At 37.2% G+C, this 19,259-nt stretch overlaps 2 protein-coding genes across 3 annotated transcripts; one reads left to right on the forward strand and one right to left on the reverse strand.

The window, feature by feature from the left end:
• On the reverse strand, nucleotides 1-10,973 carry ppt1 (palmitoyl-protein thioesterase 1 (ceroid-lipofuscinosis, neuronal 1, infantile)). 2 transcript variants are annotated; one of them, XM_084739748.1, is made up of 10 exons: nucleotides 10,860-10,973; nucleotides 8,347-8,469; nucleotides 6,728-6,837; nucleotides 5,356-5,483; nucleotides 4,987-5,057; nucleotides 3,740-3,842; nucleotides 3,486-3,576; nucleotides 2,172-2,270; nucleotides 1,958-2,029; nucleotides 1-507 (listed from the first exon to the last, which is right to left on the reverse strand). In XM_084739748.1, the coding sequence occupies exons 2-10, from the start codon at nucleotides 8,459-8,461 to the stop codon at nucleotides 385-387; spliced, it is 912 nt and encodes a 303-aa protein (XP_084595874.1). In that variant the 5' UTR covers nucleotides 8,462-8,469; nucleotides 10,860-10,973; the 3' UTR covers nucleotides 1-384. The 2 variants fall into 2 exon arrangements, with proteins under 2 accessions (XP_084595874.1, XP_084595873.1); XM_084739747.1 differs by lacking the exon at nucleotides 10,860-10,973 and adding an exon at nucleotides 10,369-10,508.
• Nucleotides 10,914-17,561, forward strand: rragcb (Ras-related GTP binding Cb). Its single transcript, XM_084739746.1, has 7 exons — nucleotides 10,914-11,093; nucleotides 12,497-12,700; nucleotides 12,801-13,000; nucleotides 14,218-14,332; nucleotides 14,427-14,569; nucleotides 14,663-14,811; nucleotides 16,475-17,561. The coding sequence occupies exons 1-7, from the start codon at nucleotides 10,914-10,916 to the stop codon at nucleotides 16,615-16,617; spliced, it is 1,134 nt and encodes a 377-aa protein (XP_084595872.1). The 3' UTR covers nucleotides 16,618-17,561.
• The last annotated feature ends 1,698 nt before the right edge of the window (nucleotides 17,562-19,259 follow it).

A 19,259-nucleotide genomic window follows, 5' to 3' on the forward strand; every position in this document is an offset into this window, starting at 1 on the left:
TGTGTTTTGGTTTGTCTTTATTGGAATTAACATGTCACATGTACAGATAGATTTAAATCATGTATGTTAGTCCATTAGAACAGGAAAAAAAACATTTCTGAAAACAATTTGACCTCATCAGGACAGCTCACATTGTAAATAACACTGAGACTAGTGTTAGTAAAACTTACACATAAATTAGCTGCTAAATTAAAACAAAGCATCACAGAAACACTATCAACATGCTACAACTGATCAGTGCAAAAGGAAGGAATTATGTGCTTCCTGCATCCCTGCTCATGTTAACTCTTCACTGTCATCATATTACTTTAGAAACAGGATTTATTCCACTTCTGATGTGGAAGTCTGATGTCATTTACTCTTAGATGACAAACGGGAGGTGTTTTAGCGTAAGTAAGGCAGCAGGTTGGCGTTGAACCACTCCCTGGTGAACTGGAGATGGTCTCCCTCAGTTGTCAGAAAAGCCAGCTTTCCGGCCTTGTCCATCGCTGCCAGACCCAGACGATCCTGCGTGTGGAGACAGTTCTGTTTAAGTTCTTTGCACCAAATGGCAGTCTTTGATGCAGGACACAAGCATGGCGCCCAAAAGGCTGCATTAGCAAACTTTAAGGCCCTTTTAACTGCAGACTATATATAGAATAGAATAGTTTTTAGGCATGAAAGGACCTCCGAACCACTTAGAAATGGTGTGGAGGTTTGGAATTTAAGACCAGTCTATCTAAATCCAAGACCTGAAAGGGGTGAGGGCTCTGCAAGAGACACTTAAAAGAAAAAAATACATGGTCCAGACCCCACGTCAATGCAGTGGAGACTGATACTTCATAACGTGTCTTGTGTATGAAGCAAAAGATGCTGGATCTGATGCTGAAATTATCAGGATTATTCTCTTAGACTTAAAGCTACTACAAGGATTTTTCAACTGGTTATGAAGCAGTCTCAATTCAATGTTGACGTGATGTTTAATGCTGATATGACCTACAAAAGCAAACAAGAACAACTGCAAGAAAAATGGTTATTTCTGTTTTATACAGTTATTCTTAATGGCTGCCCTGGGTTGGACTCTCCTTGTTACAGTGAGTAGTATGTTAGAGGAGATTCTTCTTTAGATCATTTTACTTTTTGATTTTATATTTTGTGTTTCTTATGGCAGAAACACTACCACTTTTGTCCACAAGGGGGTCCAAAATCAACACAACGTAAAAGTTCCTTGTAGTAGATTCTTGAACAGCTGAAACTAATAAATTAGCCAACTGGCATAATCAGCATCTATTCTTATAAAAAACTATTTCATGGCTCCAGCCAGTATGATTTGCTGCTTTTTAAAAAAAAATTAAATCATGATTTTAATAATTGTAATTCATATTTTAATAATGTAGAAGAAGGTGTCACTTCAGGCTCTGGATAATTGTAACGACATTTATCACAATTCTTACGAATCAAACAATCAATTGATTAATGGAGAAATAATCAGCAGATTAAATCGCAGTCTCATAAAAAGAAAATCAGCTCCACCTCAACCAACTACAACAGCAAAATTCTGCTTTTACATTAATGCCTGCAGTCACAACAGCCACTTTTCTAATGAGTAATTTTACTTTTAATACTGTAAAGTACATGTTCCTGATTATACTTGCATACTTAAGTAACATTTTCAATTTACTTAAGGTTTAAAGTTGCTCCTCTTGATGGGAAAACTGGACCTTGTAAAAAAAAAAGGGTTGGGAGGAATATCCCTTTATCTGTGGTTTTGCAATAACACCAGTGGCTAAGACAAATGGTATCTGAACACTAATAAAATACTAGTTTTATCTTGTTTCAATATGACTGTTCAGCAAAGTGGAAGAACCCTTTCAACACTGAACACACACTGCCTCCAGACCTCTGAATCACAGCGCACAGTTACACGAGTTAAAGAAACCTCAGCTGTGTTTCCTCATGATGCAGTAAAAAGTCTTACCTCTTTGTAGAGAACGCTCTCCTGCAGAGTTTCAGTCTCTTTGGCCTGGCCGGTTTTCAGGAAGCCGAACCACTGCAGCAAGAACCGGGACGAGAGACGAGATGCTGCTTTATTATGTCCAGTGAAACATTCAAATACACGTTCAACACACGGTGGTTTTATCGTGCTGTATTCAGGACGTGACGCTGTCGAGCATTTTTTTTTTTTTTTTTACCTCTGTATCAACAGGATCCACTACAGTGTCCTGCAGGAACTTGACCATGACGAACTTCTCCAGCAACTGAAGGTTCTTCTTATAAGTCTCATTTACAACCTTTAAAGCAGAAAAAATAGATATTACGAGACACGACATAAGAAGGAAGGAAGTTAATTTACTCATAGACGAGAGGTTACGGCTCAGCCCATTATATTAGAGAGAATGCAGACATCTCTACAGCTGATATCTCCAAAAGACTCTGCAACTCACACCAAAATTATGTTGATGGATAAACAGCACTACAGGTTGATTTTTGATTTGGGGGTGAACTGTCCCTTTAACATGTCTTTTCTTTTAATGCAACTTTCTACTTCACTTACTTCACTACATTAATACCAAAAAGTCATTACAAGTACAGCTGAAACGATTAGTTGATTCCTCCAGGATTTGCTGCTTTTCTTTTTAATAATTTGAATTTATCTGTAATAATCTGGATTTTTTTTTTTTTACTGTTGGTTATCATTAATTGTTGCTAACAGTTAAAAAATTATCTCCATCTTAATGATCTACAACAAGAAAAATCCTGTTTTTACATAAATGCATGAGTCACAGTCATCGAATGATATCATATATAATAGAACAGGGGACATTTTTCTGCATTGGGTACTTTTACTTTTAATATTTTAAGTGATAAATACATAATATTTGCTGTACTAAATCATAAAATGACCACGATCAAATATTAAATCTAATACAAAGAAGAGGAAAATGGGCAGTTTTGATTTTGGGGTGAACTGTCCCTTTTATATATTCTTATTTTGTCAAACTACTTTTTCCAAGGTGAAGAATAAACAAATTATTTTTCAACAATAGCAAAATATTATACACTAGTGTGACTGCTCTCCTACTGTCTCAACTAATCATAATAAATATTTCAGGTCTGGTCTGTTTCAGGGTTTTACTTTGTACAGACTAATGTAGAGACTCTGATAGTTTGTTATTAATATTATGAATATCAGTTACAGATTCTGAGATTAATATGCAGCAAAGTGTTTACAAGACACAAGAACTATTACACACAGAAAATAGGTTATTTTAAATGAGCTAATATTGTCTGTAGGAGCCTACAGACACATTTTTAGACGATTTTAATCACAAATTCCTCCTGCAGCGGCACCTGCACTCTGTCATCTGGTTTTAACATGTCACATGAGATCGTCAAATGGGTATCTCATTTCAACATTTGCTTGTAACTTTGGACTGTCCTTAATTTTTCAGGACGTCTGGTCACCTCGGTCTGCTTGTGTCAAAGTGCCGCAGCAGCATACTGACCCTCTCCTGATTGATGTCGGCCAGGAAGAGGCTGTGCTTCTTGTACAGGTCGTCGTTGAGGGGGTCGTGCCAGTACTGCGCCTGCACCAGACTGATAACCACAAACACAACATCCAGTCAGAGCTCAGTGAAACAAACACACTATTGTTCTTTACATCTGCACAGTGGTGGTGACAGCTGCGCAATATCAAGGCTGTGAATCATATCAGCATAACCGAAAGGTAAATTCATCGAGGGACTAAAGGACGACTTACTGTTTTTGAACCATGTCAGAGTACGCGCCGTTGTTCAGGGCTTTACGTATCATGTCACAGATGTGGGAGCTCTCTCCGGGACACCTGGGCAGCCCGTACACTCCTGACGAGTGAAAAAACACACGGAGCTCTTCAGACAGAGTTTATGATGATGATTCACATTCACACCGTTTCCCACAGTTTAAAAAAACTCATGAAAGAGCTATAAATAAAGCTCACGGGGTTTGTGCAACTCTTTCACACAGAGTAAAATTTAAGTACTTTCAAGGTACCACAACCAAAAATTTCTAAACTCCTGAAGCTTTTAACGTCACATCTAAATGGTTATTAGGAATACAGCTGCAAAATGAAAAACTGAAAATGAAGAATCATTTTATTCCCACAACAATCAGTGTATATAGTTCGTTTGGAAATTAGTGAGTGTTAAATAAGTATAGTATATGCTATATGCTTGGAATATTTTCACCACTTGTCTTTGCCATCAGGCAGCCTTTTCTGACAGGAAATATCACTCTCTCCAAACCAACCAAACTCCACTTGCAAAATCAGTAATTTTACCTCAAAGAACAAGGGAGATGTTGGTCTACCGCTGTCTCAATCGATTAGTTAGCTGTGTTATTGTGCGACTTTGGTGAATCAAAACCGTCCTTTTAAAAGACAGAAGTCACACAATAACACAGACAAGCCAATTAACTGAGGCAACGACAGACGAGCAACTCTTGTGTTCTACAAAGTAAAATTACTGATTTTGCCAAAGGAGCCTTGCAGGTTGAATTGCAGAGAGCGATATTTAAACTTGTATAACAGCTTTTTCCTGCCAGAAAAGGTTGTCTAACATCAAGGTAAAGTAGTGAAAATATTCTAAACATAGCTTACACTTAAACTGATATTTATTTTTTTTAGACGGGCGTGTTTTAAGGTGGCTAAAAACACCATCCACTGCGGGGGGGTGTCGACCGCCATCTACTGTAGGTAACACACTGACTATGAATAAGTACCTCATTCAATCCCACTTCAAAAAATCCAAACTATCCCTTTAAGGATGTGCCTAATACACCGTAGTAAAATACTAAGAGGTTGGTGATTTTAGTATCACAACTGATGCCAACGCTTAATTTAGAATGATCAATTTATTAACTTTGTATGGTTGGTATACAGAAATGAAAGGATGAGAAATGTTTTTCAGTACTTTATTTGCAGAGGGAAGTGAGCAGAACTGGTGTTGTTTTGGTTTTTTATCATGTTACCTTGGTGTTGTCCGCCGACAGAGATCAGGTTTTTCATTGGTGGAGAGGGACAGCGCTGAGCCACAGCTCGCCTGCGAAGAGAGGAACCGGGAAGAGTGAAAACAAACTTCCTCATTCTTATCAAGAGATAAATACTCTAAACAGAAAACAAGCTCAGACAGACGCTGAAATGAAGCTCAGATCTGAAGCTCACTGTCTTGACTTTCTCAAACAGTTAAATCATCTGTTCTGTAAGATATTGGTATTTTTTTTAAGCATTTCATTCACTCTGTAGTAGACTGAGGCAAGAAGGGAAACTACACAAACACAGAATTTGTCCAATTTTCACGTAACAAAAACCATTCAGGGTGCAGAACAGTGGTTACATACAGAAATTGAGCCCCCTGGGAGAAGCCCATAGCATTGTATCCTCCCTTCAACTTTGGGTCCTGAGCCAGCTGACTGCACACCATGGACACCTGCTCATTCACGTCCATGAAAAACCCATTTTCTGTGTCCTGCACGAGGAGAGACATGAAACGTTCAGAGCGTGGCGGACAGATTGAAAGAAGACGACGAGTCCGGCGTCGGCGAGGAGGAGAGCCGAGAGATAAAGTCACGGTGTTACGACGGATCAAAGCAGAAAGCGACAGAGTCATGCTGCTTCGCTATGAATATTAACACTGAAATGTAACATAGTGAAGTTGTAAAGGAGCCATTTTTCTGATGTAACTTTTGCCACCAGCGCTGCAAATATCACAGAATAGGAATCCTCACACGTCATGTGGATGTATCAATCAAACCTGCTGTATGGCTGCTGTGAACTAACCACTGAGATTAGATATGTCATTCTGAAGTGAAATGCTCTTCTATAGTTTCTATTCTTATTTCTACTTTTATCTTATATTCCTCCATTTATTATTTCTATACATATATATATATATATATATATATATATATATACACACACATATATATATATATTCCTTAATTTTCCTGTACTTATCTTATGACTGTTCACATGTGACATTCTTGACTAAATTTGTCATATATCAGGTGGTAAAACTACTCATTTTCTTTACTCAAATACAAATATACACAGAAATATGTTAAAAAGTAGAAGCATGATTCAAAAACTACAGGCTCTGAAATGTACTCAAAGTATAAAAACAAAAAGTCACCCTCTGAAGGACATTTCTGCTGGCTTTTTTATGCAAGGCTAATTAAACCATTCAAACCTCAAATAAAAATTGAAAAAACAATATTCTTTTTTTTACTGTGGACTCTATGGCGTCTGCCTGGAGCCCTGGACCAATTGAATTTCCTTGGTTTGGGATAATAAAGTTGATCTGAATTTGATTTAACAGAAAATAATGAACATGACTTTTAACAGGTCTGTTTTTTTTTCTTTTGTTAGAAATTCCCTCATCTCTACAGGACCACCAAAATCCTTTGTTCAGCTGAAGCTGAAGCTGCTTCTCAGAGTTCATTTTAATCAAAGCCTGTGCCCTTTTAGGTCTAAAAATCAGTCCTGCACTTCTTAAAAGCCTCTCACAGGCAGCTGACAGACTCATGAGACGCCTTTTCTCTGCAGCCAAATCTGCCTCTCTATTTGTTTCATCTTGTCGTGTCCATCATGGGCAATACGCACTGATGGATACACCAAGGAATCATCTTTTCTGTGCGATATTGTATCATCTATTTAGGTTGAAATCGGTGAAAAATGTTCAAATATGTCAAATGTTTTCTGGTGTAAACGTACCTGAATGACGTTCTTTCCAATCATCAGTGAGAGCACGTAAATGCCGGAGATCTCCTCCTCGATCATCTTCTTTATCGACCCCATGCTGAGCGGGTTACAACAGTTGTCACCTGGTGGACACATAAACATTTACTTAATTATCATTTAAACAATTTCTGTGCAGCTGAAGTCTGATGTAGTTTATTCCTACAAGAGCAACATTTATGTTTGAGAGCTATTTGAGAGTTGTTTCAGCAACTGCTTGATCAATGTGGACCATATTGGAGTGGTTTTGAGGTTATTGATGATGCTAACAGATCCATTTCTTATATTTTAGGAATTTCAAAATGGCTGTTCAAGCCAGAAATAATGATATTTCAACTTCTGTTAGGCCTTTTGACAACATTTCTTAGTTGCTGGTGAGCCATACATTTCTAACATAATACTCAACTTTTCCAGGTTCTTGTTGCAGGCAGCAGAAACTATTGGTCTCTGGACTGAGAATTTGTTGATTTATGTCTTTGTGTTGGATTTATTAGCATTAACTTAAAATAATACAAATATAGAGAAACACCAGCCTTACCATCTCGCCTTAACAAACAAAGATGGACATAAACAAAAGCTCTTTTTCATAAATATTGTCGCTTGTATTAAGTTGTACATAAAAAAACAGACAGCTGGTGAGTTTTCTGTTGTTCAGATTTAGACTTAGACTTTATTGTCCCAGAGGGGAAATTCTTTAGTGAAGCCACGACAACTTGAGTGACCTGAAAGAGTTACCTCAAAGGAACCTCAACCATTGTTGTTGAAGGAGAAGTGAAAGTGTTTTTGTTTTTTCACTTCCCCTGACGGTGATTTTTCAGCCTCTGTGGAATTAAATGAGTAACCTTCCAGGTATAAGTACAACTCTGAGGCAGCACAAAACACTTCATCTCACATAACAGGTTAGGTAAAGTTTGTTTTTCAGCTGTGTATTGTGCTAGATCTTCAAATCTATAATAAACGGTGTTCTTGTTTTGCTTTCATGTTTGCCAAAATGTCTGCAATAACATGGGTGGATACATAATGTCTTATCGTGAGAGTTTCTTTCCCTTTCTGTTCTGAAAGAGTCTCTAAGGATCAGAAACAGATCATCATTAAGATTTTGTCCCTGTATGAGTGTTTGAAACAAGATCCGGGGCTTTTCTTCAGTTTCCTGTCTCCTTGCAGCCTTCAGAAGGCTGTAAAGTCTAAAGAGACACTAAAACGTGTTGGGTGTATAGTGCAGAAAAGGTAATCCCAGTTAATTTAACTTCATTTTAAACTCTTAACTCATCAGCTTTTAGTAGAAGTCCCAAACTTTTTGAGGATACCAAACTCTGAACTTTGTGAAAAAAAAAAATAGGATGCACAAGCCATTCATATTTTTTTTTACATATGATGGAAAAGTGTCTTGGTTTAAATATTTCACTTAGTTTAAAAATGAAGTGGCTTCAACAAAGAGCCCAACAAGACAGAATATATACTGTAAGTGAGACTGTCAGACAGAGTTGAATAAGATAAGATGTTTTCTCAACCTTAAACTTACATAAGGGAAAATTCTAGCTACAAATTATTTCTTTACAAAAAAACGGTTTTGTCGATAAGTTCAAGTCACTCACCCATCCCGTGCCACAGCACCAGTGGTACGGTCCCATTGTTGGATTTATAAGCTGGGCTGCCAGCAGCCAGCAGCACTGGAGCAGTCAGGAGGAAAATCAGGAGAGCTGCTGTCATCCTGGACCCTGAAACAAATACAAGCGAGGTCAAAGTGTGCACATTTGTGCTGCAAAACACATAATTACTGTACATTTTTCATTCCTCAATATTTATGATTTCATCAAGGCAGAATTCTTCTAGAATATCCAGAGCCATCAAAAAAGAAACTAATCCTATAACCTGGTTTAAATAAGTATCTCTTATGATCCATTTCTTGTACAATAAAACAATATTGATATGTATTGACAATAGACACTTCATTTAATAAAATGTTCAACAGCTTCACTTAAATGCAAACTGCCATGAAAGCTCATAACAAACTGGTTCATAAACAGCCTGTCATATCCCTTGATAATGGCGCGAGCTACAAGTGACACGCAAACAATCATTTTGTTCAGTTGCACCATCAACATGTGACACAACAACAGAAACACCATGGAGTGAGACAATGAGTGCAGGGTGAGGAAACTGTTGACAAAAAAAGTAAAATGTGCAAGCTGAATGATATTAAAAAAATCATATTGTTATTGTTTTTGACACATTTTTTAGTGGTATGAAAATATAGAAAAATTATAATAATGAGATTTTTGCTGAGGTCTGAAGCAAATATGCATGTTCCTGGGTGAGACCACAGATAATTTTCATTCGTCAGCTGGAAAATAAAATATATTCTATTCCATTTAGTTTTATTACCTTTTTTTTATATATCTATTACTATTACCATTTCTGTGGCACCACATGGCTTCATTTATTATGTCATGCTGTGACAGAGTTTACGTTTATTATTTATTCATTATTTACGTTTATTGCAAAATCGATAATGTTTTGATTTATTGTTCAGCCCTATAAAAAGTCTATTAAGCCTATTAGCTGTGTGCCTTGATAAATAAAATGTTTAAAGACAAAGTTTCCGCTCTTGCCTTAAAAAATTTGTTCATTAAAAGCTATCAATAATTATCTATTATCAAATGAAATAAATACACTTTTCAACTATATCTCCAAAAACTTGGAATAAAATTGAATATCACATCAGGAAAACTAACAGCTTCTTGCAATCTTTTATGTCAGCCCTGGAAATTCTCTGTAGGGCTGCACAATATGGTTTAAAATGATAGACACTGCTAATGCATCAGGATTCACAATTAATAGGAATGATCAGTTTTGCATTACAATTTTCATTTTCACTGAAAAATACTCCTATACTGCTGTAGTACCACAGTACTTCATTATAATGCTGTATCATCACACAGTCTTCCTTCAATTTGGATGTGGCACTTGGCCATTCAGCGATTTGGATAATACTTTTTATATTTCAATTACTTGTGCAGCCCTTATCCTGCATAAGCCGTCTCTATTTTTTCTACTTTTTACTGTTTAATTTTAATGAAGCCTTGTTAAAAAAAAATCTAGCTATATACATGAAGTTTTTGCCACGCGTTTTATATCTGTTGTACTCACTTTGAGCTATGAAATAAAATGGAAAATACAATGCAAATGGTTGGGCCAAAATTTAGACTGAAACAGAGACATGTGTTACTGTCATGTGGAAAACAGAAACTAAGCTGTACGCACTTCCTGTTATCTACAATGCTTTGAATTTATAAATGCATGGACATTGTCACATTGTCACAGATATATCAGCACAGCAACGAAGCGAAAACAGGCCAGAAGTACAAACTCAAGCTTTCCGATGCTTTCAAGGAATGATGGGGAAGTTAGCCCGAACAGGCTAACTAACTACTCAATGAGCACAAGGTTCACAACAAATAAATCACTGACTAAACACATTTTGAAGTGTGCAGTCGCAAATTTATGCTGGTGAAAATGTTTAAATGGGCCAAGCAATTTGAAAAAACATATAGTTTTAATGAAATAAGCCTAGTTAATAGTCAAAAAATCCTAAATTTCTAAAAAACACTACTCACCGTTTATGTAAGTTAGTCTTCCTGCTTCTGTTTCTTAGACTGTTCCTCACATGACTATGTTTAGAGCGAACAGCCAATCAGATTTAGGCATCACATGACTATGTTTATAGCGAACAGCCAATCAGAGCTGATCCTCGCATGACTAAGTGGAGAGCAAACAGCCAATCAGACTTTAGGGGCGGGGTTAGCAGCTAATGGGGCGGAAATGTCTAACTTGTGGTTAGCCGTTCTTAGTAATCTTTCCTCTGTTTTCTAGTCTGATTTAAAATACTCTAAGTCGATATAATGATTTTTTAATATATTGGTTACTTTACGTTAAATCTCACCTGGATATATGTTACGGTCTGACGTGGTATTTTAACATATAAACACCGCGATCGAGTCGCTAGCTAACCTAATTAGCTTGCCATGCTAGCTCGTTGTGAAAGCCCTCGACAACAACATTCTCGTACGGACTATTTAACCGGTTAACTTAAGGTTCAAATACTGACCGGCTTTTAGGAGACCGTAACTAAGACAGAGCAGGTCTGGTAGTAAATTTCAGGATGTCTATTCCGTGTGGAGAGCCTACATTGACGGGGAGTTACGATGTTGTGGGTTCGTTTCCCAAAAGTTTTGGCTATGGGGTGGAGGAACCAGACATGGAGGAGAGCTCTTCATCAGCTGACAAACCGAGAATACTGCTAATGGGACTGAGGAGGAGTGGAAAGTCATCTATTCAGAAGGTAAATTACTTGACACTAAATACCACCAAATCCATTTAAAACAAAATTATCAGGTTAAACTAAATGTTATACTCTATACACATAGCTGTCCTGAGAGCTAATACACTAAACAAATCCCATCCCTATGAGGGTTTTAATGATCGGTTTTAGTTGGAAATGTTTTAGAGAGGTGTGGATTCAACTGCATGATCAGAGAGAATATAGTGTGGTTGGAGCTGTAAGATAACACGATTAATTTATTAGTTGTCAGCTATTAAGAAAAATGTCCAAATTCTATGATTTCATGATTTCAGCTTCTCAAATGTGACTATTTTCTGGTTACTTTAGTCCTATATGACAGCAAACTGAATATCTTTGGATTGTGGTCAACACAAAACATTTAAGGATATCATCTTGGGTTTTGGAAAACACATTTTATAACATTTTCTGATATTTTATGGACCAAGAATATAATCAACAGAAAAATCAATTATGAAAATATGTGTAAGTTGCAGCCCTAAAACTGATTGCCTTGTACTGAGAGGCATTTCTGATGTTTAATCTACATTCATGGGTGTTCAAAAAATTAGACACAGTATGTCACAGTATGTCAATAAAGTTAAACAGCAACTCAAGATACAGCAACCAAAAAGGCCGTTAAATTGAGTCAGCCCCGCTTTAAAGCATTCTCAGCAAAAAAATGAACATTGTGACCTTTACAAAGGGAGTATTTCTTACAGGGCTGTTGTATTAGACTGCATCAGTTTTAGCTTGCTGTATTAAATTAACTGGAAACTGACTGCAATTATAACCAAAAGACCTCTCTCTATTATCTCATATCTCTTATTCTAAAGTCCCACATATCATATATCAGATATGTCATTATTGGTAAAAATTGAATTTTCTCTAAAATGTCAACCTCTGTATCAGCCTCAAAAACACAGGATTGGTTGGGCTGTAGCATGGGTTAATTCTACCAGTAACTTTATTTTGTGGTCTTGAAATATACATCCTGATATAGTAGAATTTCTGTAAAAAGTGAAATATATGACACTATTTTTTAACATTGACTGAGATGAGGAAAAACTCCACAAGACACCCTTTAATGGAGAAAAATGGATGCAACAGATAAGGGATCGGTCTTTGAACATGGACTTGAAATAGATGTTATATATACAGAGTTAACAGAAGCAGCAGTAAAATTATTACAATATAGAGAAACAGAATAACAATATTAAATAGACAGAGTACAAAACATGTAAGTAAATATGAAGGTTTTAGGCAAAATGTAGACTAAAAGAACTATAAATGAGAGAAGACAGTCAAAGTATAAAACATTAGACTGAGACAATAATCTTTATGTGCTTAGAGAAGACACTGAAAGTGAAAGTGTTGGACAATAATCCTAATGCGTGTCTGTCCAGGTTGTGTTCCACAAGATGTCACCCAATGAGACACTGTTCCTCGAGAGCACCAACAAAATCTACAAGGACGACATCTCCAGCAGCTCGTTTGTCAACTTCCAGATCTGGGACTTTCCCGGTCAGGTGGACTTCTTCGACCCCACGTTTGACAGCGAGATGATCTTCAAGGGAACCGGCGCTTTGATCTTTGTCATTGACGCACAGGTGGGATGACGTTAGTTTAAACAGCAGCTGACACTGTAGCTTTTAAAGGCTTCCTGTGCGAGATGAATTGACATGTCACCTTTTTCCTGTGCTGACTCAGGATGACTACGTCGAGGCTCTCGGGCGGCTACATCTCACTGTATCAAGAGCCTACAAAGTGAATCCAGACATCAACTTTGAGGTGTTCATCCATAAAGTCGACGGTCTCTCAGATGACCACAAAATAGAAACACAAAGAGACATTCATCAGAGGGCCAACGATGATCTGGCAGACGCCAGCCTGGAAAAGCTTCATCTCAGGTGAGTGTCTGACATGTCTGTACAAGTCAGATACTTTAAACTCAGAGCAAGATGCATCTGCAGGTCTCTCATAGACACCATTAAATTTTTTTCATTGTAGTCTGATGGGATGGATGTGGATGTGCTCTACTAAAACACCTGAAAGAGACAGATGTTCTGCCGCCTAACTGTCCAATATTTCTCATAGTTGTTTAATGTTGAAAAAAAGAGCAGAAGAGAAACCTATTATGACATGAATTCTGCCTTTTTGCCCAAACTAAATTGAATCTTATCTGAAATATAAACAGCAGTAAAGTGAGCTCTCTGTTTAGAGAGAGTTATTCATACCAACCTGCGGCCATATTCATAAAGCTTCCTAGAATTGCTCCCAGTGATGAAATTCTAACTAAATTTGTTTTTTGGAATTTCCCCTCAAAGTTAAAACTAGATCCTGATAAAAGGTATTTTTCAAAGCATCTTTAGACAGAACTAATGAATTGTAGGGAGGAGGACAGTTAAAAAGGCTTAATAGTTTCTAAAGCAGAGGAGAAAATGTGACAGTGAGTTAATGAAATGCTACAGATTAGATTGTGTAGGGATAATGTTTGTGGTCAGTCTCATGAGAGATGTGCTCACATCTCCCACCCAAACACTGTAATGCCATAATAACGAAAGAGAAAGTGATCACAACACTAAGGGTGGGTTCATACCAGCCATGTCGTCCACATGTCTCTTCTTTTGCTTTCATATCTTCAGCTGTCCTATCAGAATAAAGGCATAAAAGCCAAAAAGAAGCCATTTTTAAAAGATGTTTGTTTTTATTTTATATTCTTATTTTAATATAAAATATAGGTTGTTGTTCAAATTTATGTATCTTGAAACCCCTTGAAACACAGAAGTCACACAATAACACAAACAAACTAACAGATTGAGGCAGCGACTCCTGTGTTCTGTGAGATAAAATTACTGATTTTGGTACTGGTTTGGAGAGAGCAATATTTGGCTATATTAGGCTTCCTGATGACAAGATAAAACAGTGAAAATATTTAAAATTAAGTGTGCATTTAAATTGATATTGATGGGGGGTTTTTTTTGTTTTTTTTTAAGCAGCTAAAATATATTTTGCTGCTCACGCTTTCCACAACAGTACATCACTTTGCTTCAGGGCTGGTACTCCTTAATTAATCATAAACATCCCCAGTTTATAGTGTCTTAACTCTCCTGCTTTCTCTCCTCAGCTTCTACTTAACCAGCATCTACGACCACTCCATATTTGAGGCCTTCAGCAAAGTCGTCCAAAAGCTCATTCCTCAGTTACCAACGCTGGAGAATCTTTTGAACATTTTCATATCTGTATGTAGTTTTTATGTTATTACTTTGTTTAACCTGAGGAAAACAGTGTGTCCTGTTTGTATGCTCTCTTATTAACATCCTTCATGTTTTGCAGCATTCTGGGATCGAGAAGGCCTTCCTGTTTGATGTTGTTAGCAAGATCTACATCGCCACAGACAGCTCTCCTGTGGACATGCAGTCCTACGAGCTCTGCTGTGACATGATCGATGTCATCATCGATGTCTCCTGCATTTACGGGTGAGAAGAGTTATATCGTAAGTGCTGACAGTGATTTTATCCTTTTTTGTGCAGGTGTTTGAGGTTGTCTCTCTGTCCTCTTCTTCCTGGCAGGCTAATGCAGGATGGCAGCGGCTGTGCCTATGACAAGGAGTCTTTGGCTATCATCAAGCTCAACAACACTACAGTGCTTTATTTGAAAGAGGTCACAAAGTTCCTCGCTCTCGTCTGCATCCTCAGAGAGGAGAGCTTTGAAAGGAAAGGTGTGTGGTTTTAGACTTTATAAACAGTGAAGCTGGTATCGTTAGACAGAGGTTTGGCTATCCAGGATGTTTAAATACTCCTAGAAACAAAGAAACACCAATAAGAAATGTATCTAATCTTGGTGATAAAAAATAGAAACAATAAAAGCTAAAATAAGGCCTCAAACAGTTAAAATGTTCTTCCACTGCTACTTCCACTTCACTTTATTTCAGGGGAAATGTAGCACTTGTTACCTATCCACAGTTATTTCCCAGCTATAGTCACTAATTCCTTTATAAATAAGGATTTTAAAATGAAGAGATGTATTATTACAGATTGAATAACCGTATCAAACAGCTAAAATTAGCTGCATCTTAACCAACTACAAGAGTAATAAATACATATTAATGCATGATCAATGATCTAATAACACTCAAAGGAGCCATTTTTCTTCATTGACCACCTTCACAAGAACATTTCACTAATAATACTTAAGTACTTTTTCATAAGTAACAATGTAGAGTGTGTATTTGTAAAAGAGTATTTCTATTGTTGTTTTGCTACTGTTACTTAAGTAAAAGATACTTCCTCCTCAGCTGATGTTTTGCCTGATGATGATGAGCGATCATAAAATAGGTAAATAAAACACAGTGCAGGGGATTACAGAGTTGGTAACCAGACTGCTCGTTACGACTCCTCTGCGGTTTTTAGCTGTAATGCAGTTTTGTTGTTTGCTGAGTGAAAGATGACAACAAAGAAACAGACCGTTGCTATGAAGAACAGACAGTTGCTATGGACACCGTTCTTAATTAGTATCTTTGTCAGATTATTATATTTCAGTAGCCGTGTAATAAGCAGGGTAACGTACAATGAATGGGACATTATTGTAAAATTCAGGAAGTTAATATCCTGCACTTCCTTGTTGAGGTTTATTTTACAATCAGTCAGTGCAGTCACTTACTCATGGATTGTTGTTACCATGGAGTTGCTAGGCAACCATCAAAGAAACAGTCCAGCATATAACCTCCTGTATACGCCCCTGGTAGGTGGATATAATTACCTTTTGACAGACCTGGGCACAGTGTCACCACTCTTAGTAAAGCTAACTGGGTTGCTGGCTGTAGCTTCATTAATTAGACACACGAATGGTGTCCATCTTCTCATCTGACTCTCAGCAGGAAAGTGAATGAGCTCATTTCCCAAAATATCAAACTATTTCTCCATTTTCTGAATATGGTTTTGCTGCTTTAGAGGAATGGAGATCATTACAAAAAACACCTGGCAATGTTAGTGTAAAGAAAGGTTGTCAGAAGTAATGAGAATATTGATATTTTGTCAACACCACATGTTAAAAATGATTCAATAGTCATTAATGATAGTATCAAAAGTACCAAAGCTATAAAGATAAGTGCTCATTTAAGACTTCAGTTCAGTCTTTATTTTTCTGCTGAAATTTGGCTAAACCAAACAGTAATCTGTGACTTTTTTCAGTAGTAACACGCAAAAAAAACCCTTTTTCTTATACCTGTAGTATCACAAGAGGTATATTTTTTTTCTTTCACACTAGTGTTGTATTAAAGTTTAAAATTCTAGAATTGTGAAAACTCTAGTGTGGAGGTTTGTCCTCTCATATAAAGTGTTTTCACTTTGAGCCGCCAAATGATTTATTTGTTCTCTTCGCAGGTTTGATAGAGTACAACTTTCACTGTTTCCGAAAAGCCATCCACGAAGTGTTCGAAGTCGGGACGTCACCACAAGCCATCAGCTCGTCCAGCAGCAACCTGACGGGCCTGAAGTACGCCGCGCTGAACGGAAGTGCCGTTTAAAGGACAAATAGGAGACAAGGGACAAGTGTTTGGTTTACCTGAAGTGCAGCAAAGCGGCACGATGTGGAGAAAATAACATGAACGCACACGTTGACCTCCTCTCAAACAACTGTTGCCTTACAGTGCGCAACTGAATGAACTGAATGTGAATCGCTTAGAGAAGCTGAGCTGCAGCTGATGAACTGAACCAACTAAATCCTGTTGCACTGTTCAGAAATCTATCTGTCCAGTAGTACAGGTGACATATGCCAAAAAAAACCCCACCAGTGGTTTGTACCTTCTGCATATTTATCTGTATTGAAATGTCAAAGAGTTCTGTCAGCTGTGTTTACCGTCTTGGCCAGTTACTTCTGTGTACTCTGCTACATAATAATACTCCTGAAAGAGACTCGAGATCCAGTTTAAGAGCCTGTCGTCAAACCTAGCTCAGTTTAAAGCGCCATCGATCTGTATTTCCACAAAATACAACAGTGCAAACATGTTCCTGCTCATTTTACCTTGAATTATTGAGCGCTCTAAGTGGATTTAATCCCCCCCCCCCCTATATGAACAAGAAGCTCAGTGTTTGTCCTACGGCGTGTTTTCTGTTGATAATGACTCATGCGACCAGTGGTCTGCTCAGGATCTCCACAGACCAGAACTGTGCCAGTTACACCATTAGAGCCTTGGTTGATCAACAGAGCGGGCGACAGCGTGCTGGCGTTAATGGAGTCTGGAAATAACTGATGATGCGTTTCACTCGGACAACCCGCCACTCCTGCTGACCGTTGACTTTTTGTAGCTCGATGAACGTTTTGACCAAATTTGCTTCACAGAGATTCAGTTTGTTTTTGCTTTTCGGTGCGAGCTTTGAGAGGGACCTGAATAATGTTTCAGAAACCTTCAGCATTTGTTTTTATTATTGTACATAAATCTTTAATAAAATATATGTTTCATATTTTTCAGTCGTGCTTAAAGTGTTTTTATATTGAACGCCGTCTGGGGAAAAGAAAAAATACATCATGAAATTCTTTATGAGCCGTTTTTCTCAAAACGTTTAACATAATTTATGAATGTCAGATTATGAGATAATATACTTTTGAGAAAAATCTTTTTATATTTATGATAAGCAAAGTCATAACTGAGAAACTTATTAAGTACAATGTCAGAAATGTGTATATCTGCTTTTTATTATGAAGTGTTTTTCTCCAAATTAGGACATTTTATCTCATAACTATGAGATATGCTCTCATTTTGAAAAAGATGTTTTTATGTTTACGATACCTTAAGTCATATCTATGAGAAACTTTGTCATAACTGTTGAAAAAAGGTGTTAAATATCTACTTTTTATTATTAAGTCTTTTTTCCTGCCAGTTCTGAGTTTACCTCATAACTATGAGACAATATGTCATACTTTCGAAAAAGTTTGTTGTCACTTTAAGAAAGTTATTATGAGATAATATGTCGACTGAGAAGGATTTCTTTATTTATTTATGATATGCTGAGTCATAACTACGATAAACTTTGCCATCATTAAGGGAAACAGCGACAAGCACAACTTTTCCAAGGGGTGGGATCGCACTCCCATAGTATACTGCCTTCATCATATTAATCATACCACATGTGATAAAGACTTCCTTGTTTTTTTTTTAATCTAACATTATGCATCCATCTGTTGTTAAACTGCTGTAACTAACAGGTTTGAACAGCAGATGGCAGCATTCACATGTAAATATTTGATATTTCAGGATGATGTAGAAAATTTCACCTTCACTCGCGCCTGGGTTGTAATTCAAAGAAGTTAATATTTTCAACAGAGTCTGAGACCTATCAGCCCGTCAACAGGTCCTGCAAATAAGCTTACAGATGCCACACACATGAATGAAGATCCTTCATCACGTCATATACACATGTAGTGTATATCCTGACTTAATGGGTAGTGGCAGGATGGAGCCACAGCTGAAGCCTCTAATCGTCCCCAGACCTCCTGCTCACCGCTGTGGAAAATGGAGGTCAATGAGAGGGAAAATGATATCTTGCTCTCAGGGACCCTGCAGTTTGCTCCTGACCGCAGAAAAAGTTCACGAAGCCAAGAAAACTCAGGAGAAACGCTACGCTTAAGAATGAAAGACAATACAGAGAGTGAAGCATCCTCAGCTGTGTGTGATGGATGGAAACTGTGCAGAGAAATAATGACATGATAAAAATGCATCCCTCTTATTTAGCTGTCATAAGCAGTACATAAGCAATTAATAAACTGTTTATAACAGACTAATACACAGTGTAGTGCAGCTGTAAGCAGACAGAAGATATTTAAAACTGAGAGAACTTCATCTCCATCCAATTATGGAAGCCAGAAGACTTTTATTTTGAATTCTGTTGTCAAACTTCTGTTTGAGGTCAAGAAGTTCAACAAGTCTTCATGAGTTTTACACAAACATCGAGTTTTAAACCTGCTTCAGAATAATGTGTGTATGATGAGGTGTATAAACAGTTAATAAATGCTTTGTAACACCAAGCTATTAACATAAGCCTACATAAACAGTTAATAATGTCTTATAATGCACTGCAAAATTTGTTTGTGAGCATAGAAAATAAAAGAAAGCTTTATAATGCTGTAAGCGTTATTTTTAAAATCCTTTACAGCATGTACAGATAGTAA

The sequence above is a fragment of the Lutjanus erythropterus genome, chromosome 16 (genome assembly GCF_056507025.1).
Source record: "Lutjanus erythropterus isolate fLutEry1 chromosome 16, fLutEry1.hap2, whole genome shotgun sequence".
NCBI classification, from domain to species: Eukaryota; Metazoa; Chordata; class Actinopteri; order Lutjaniformes; family Lutjanidae; genus Lutjanus; species Lutjanus erythropterus.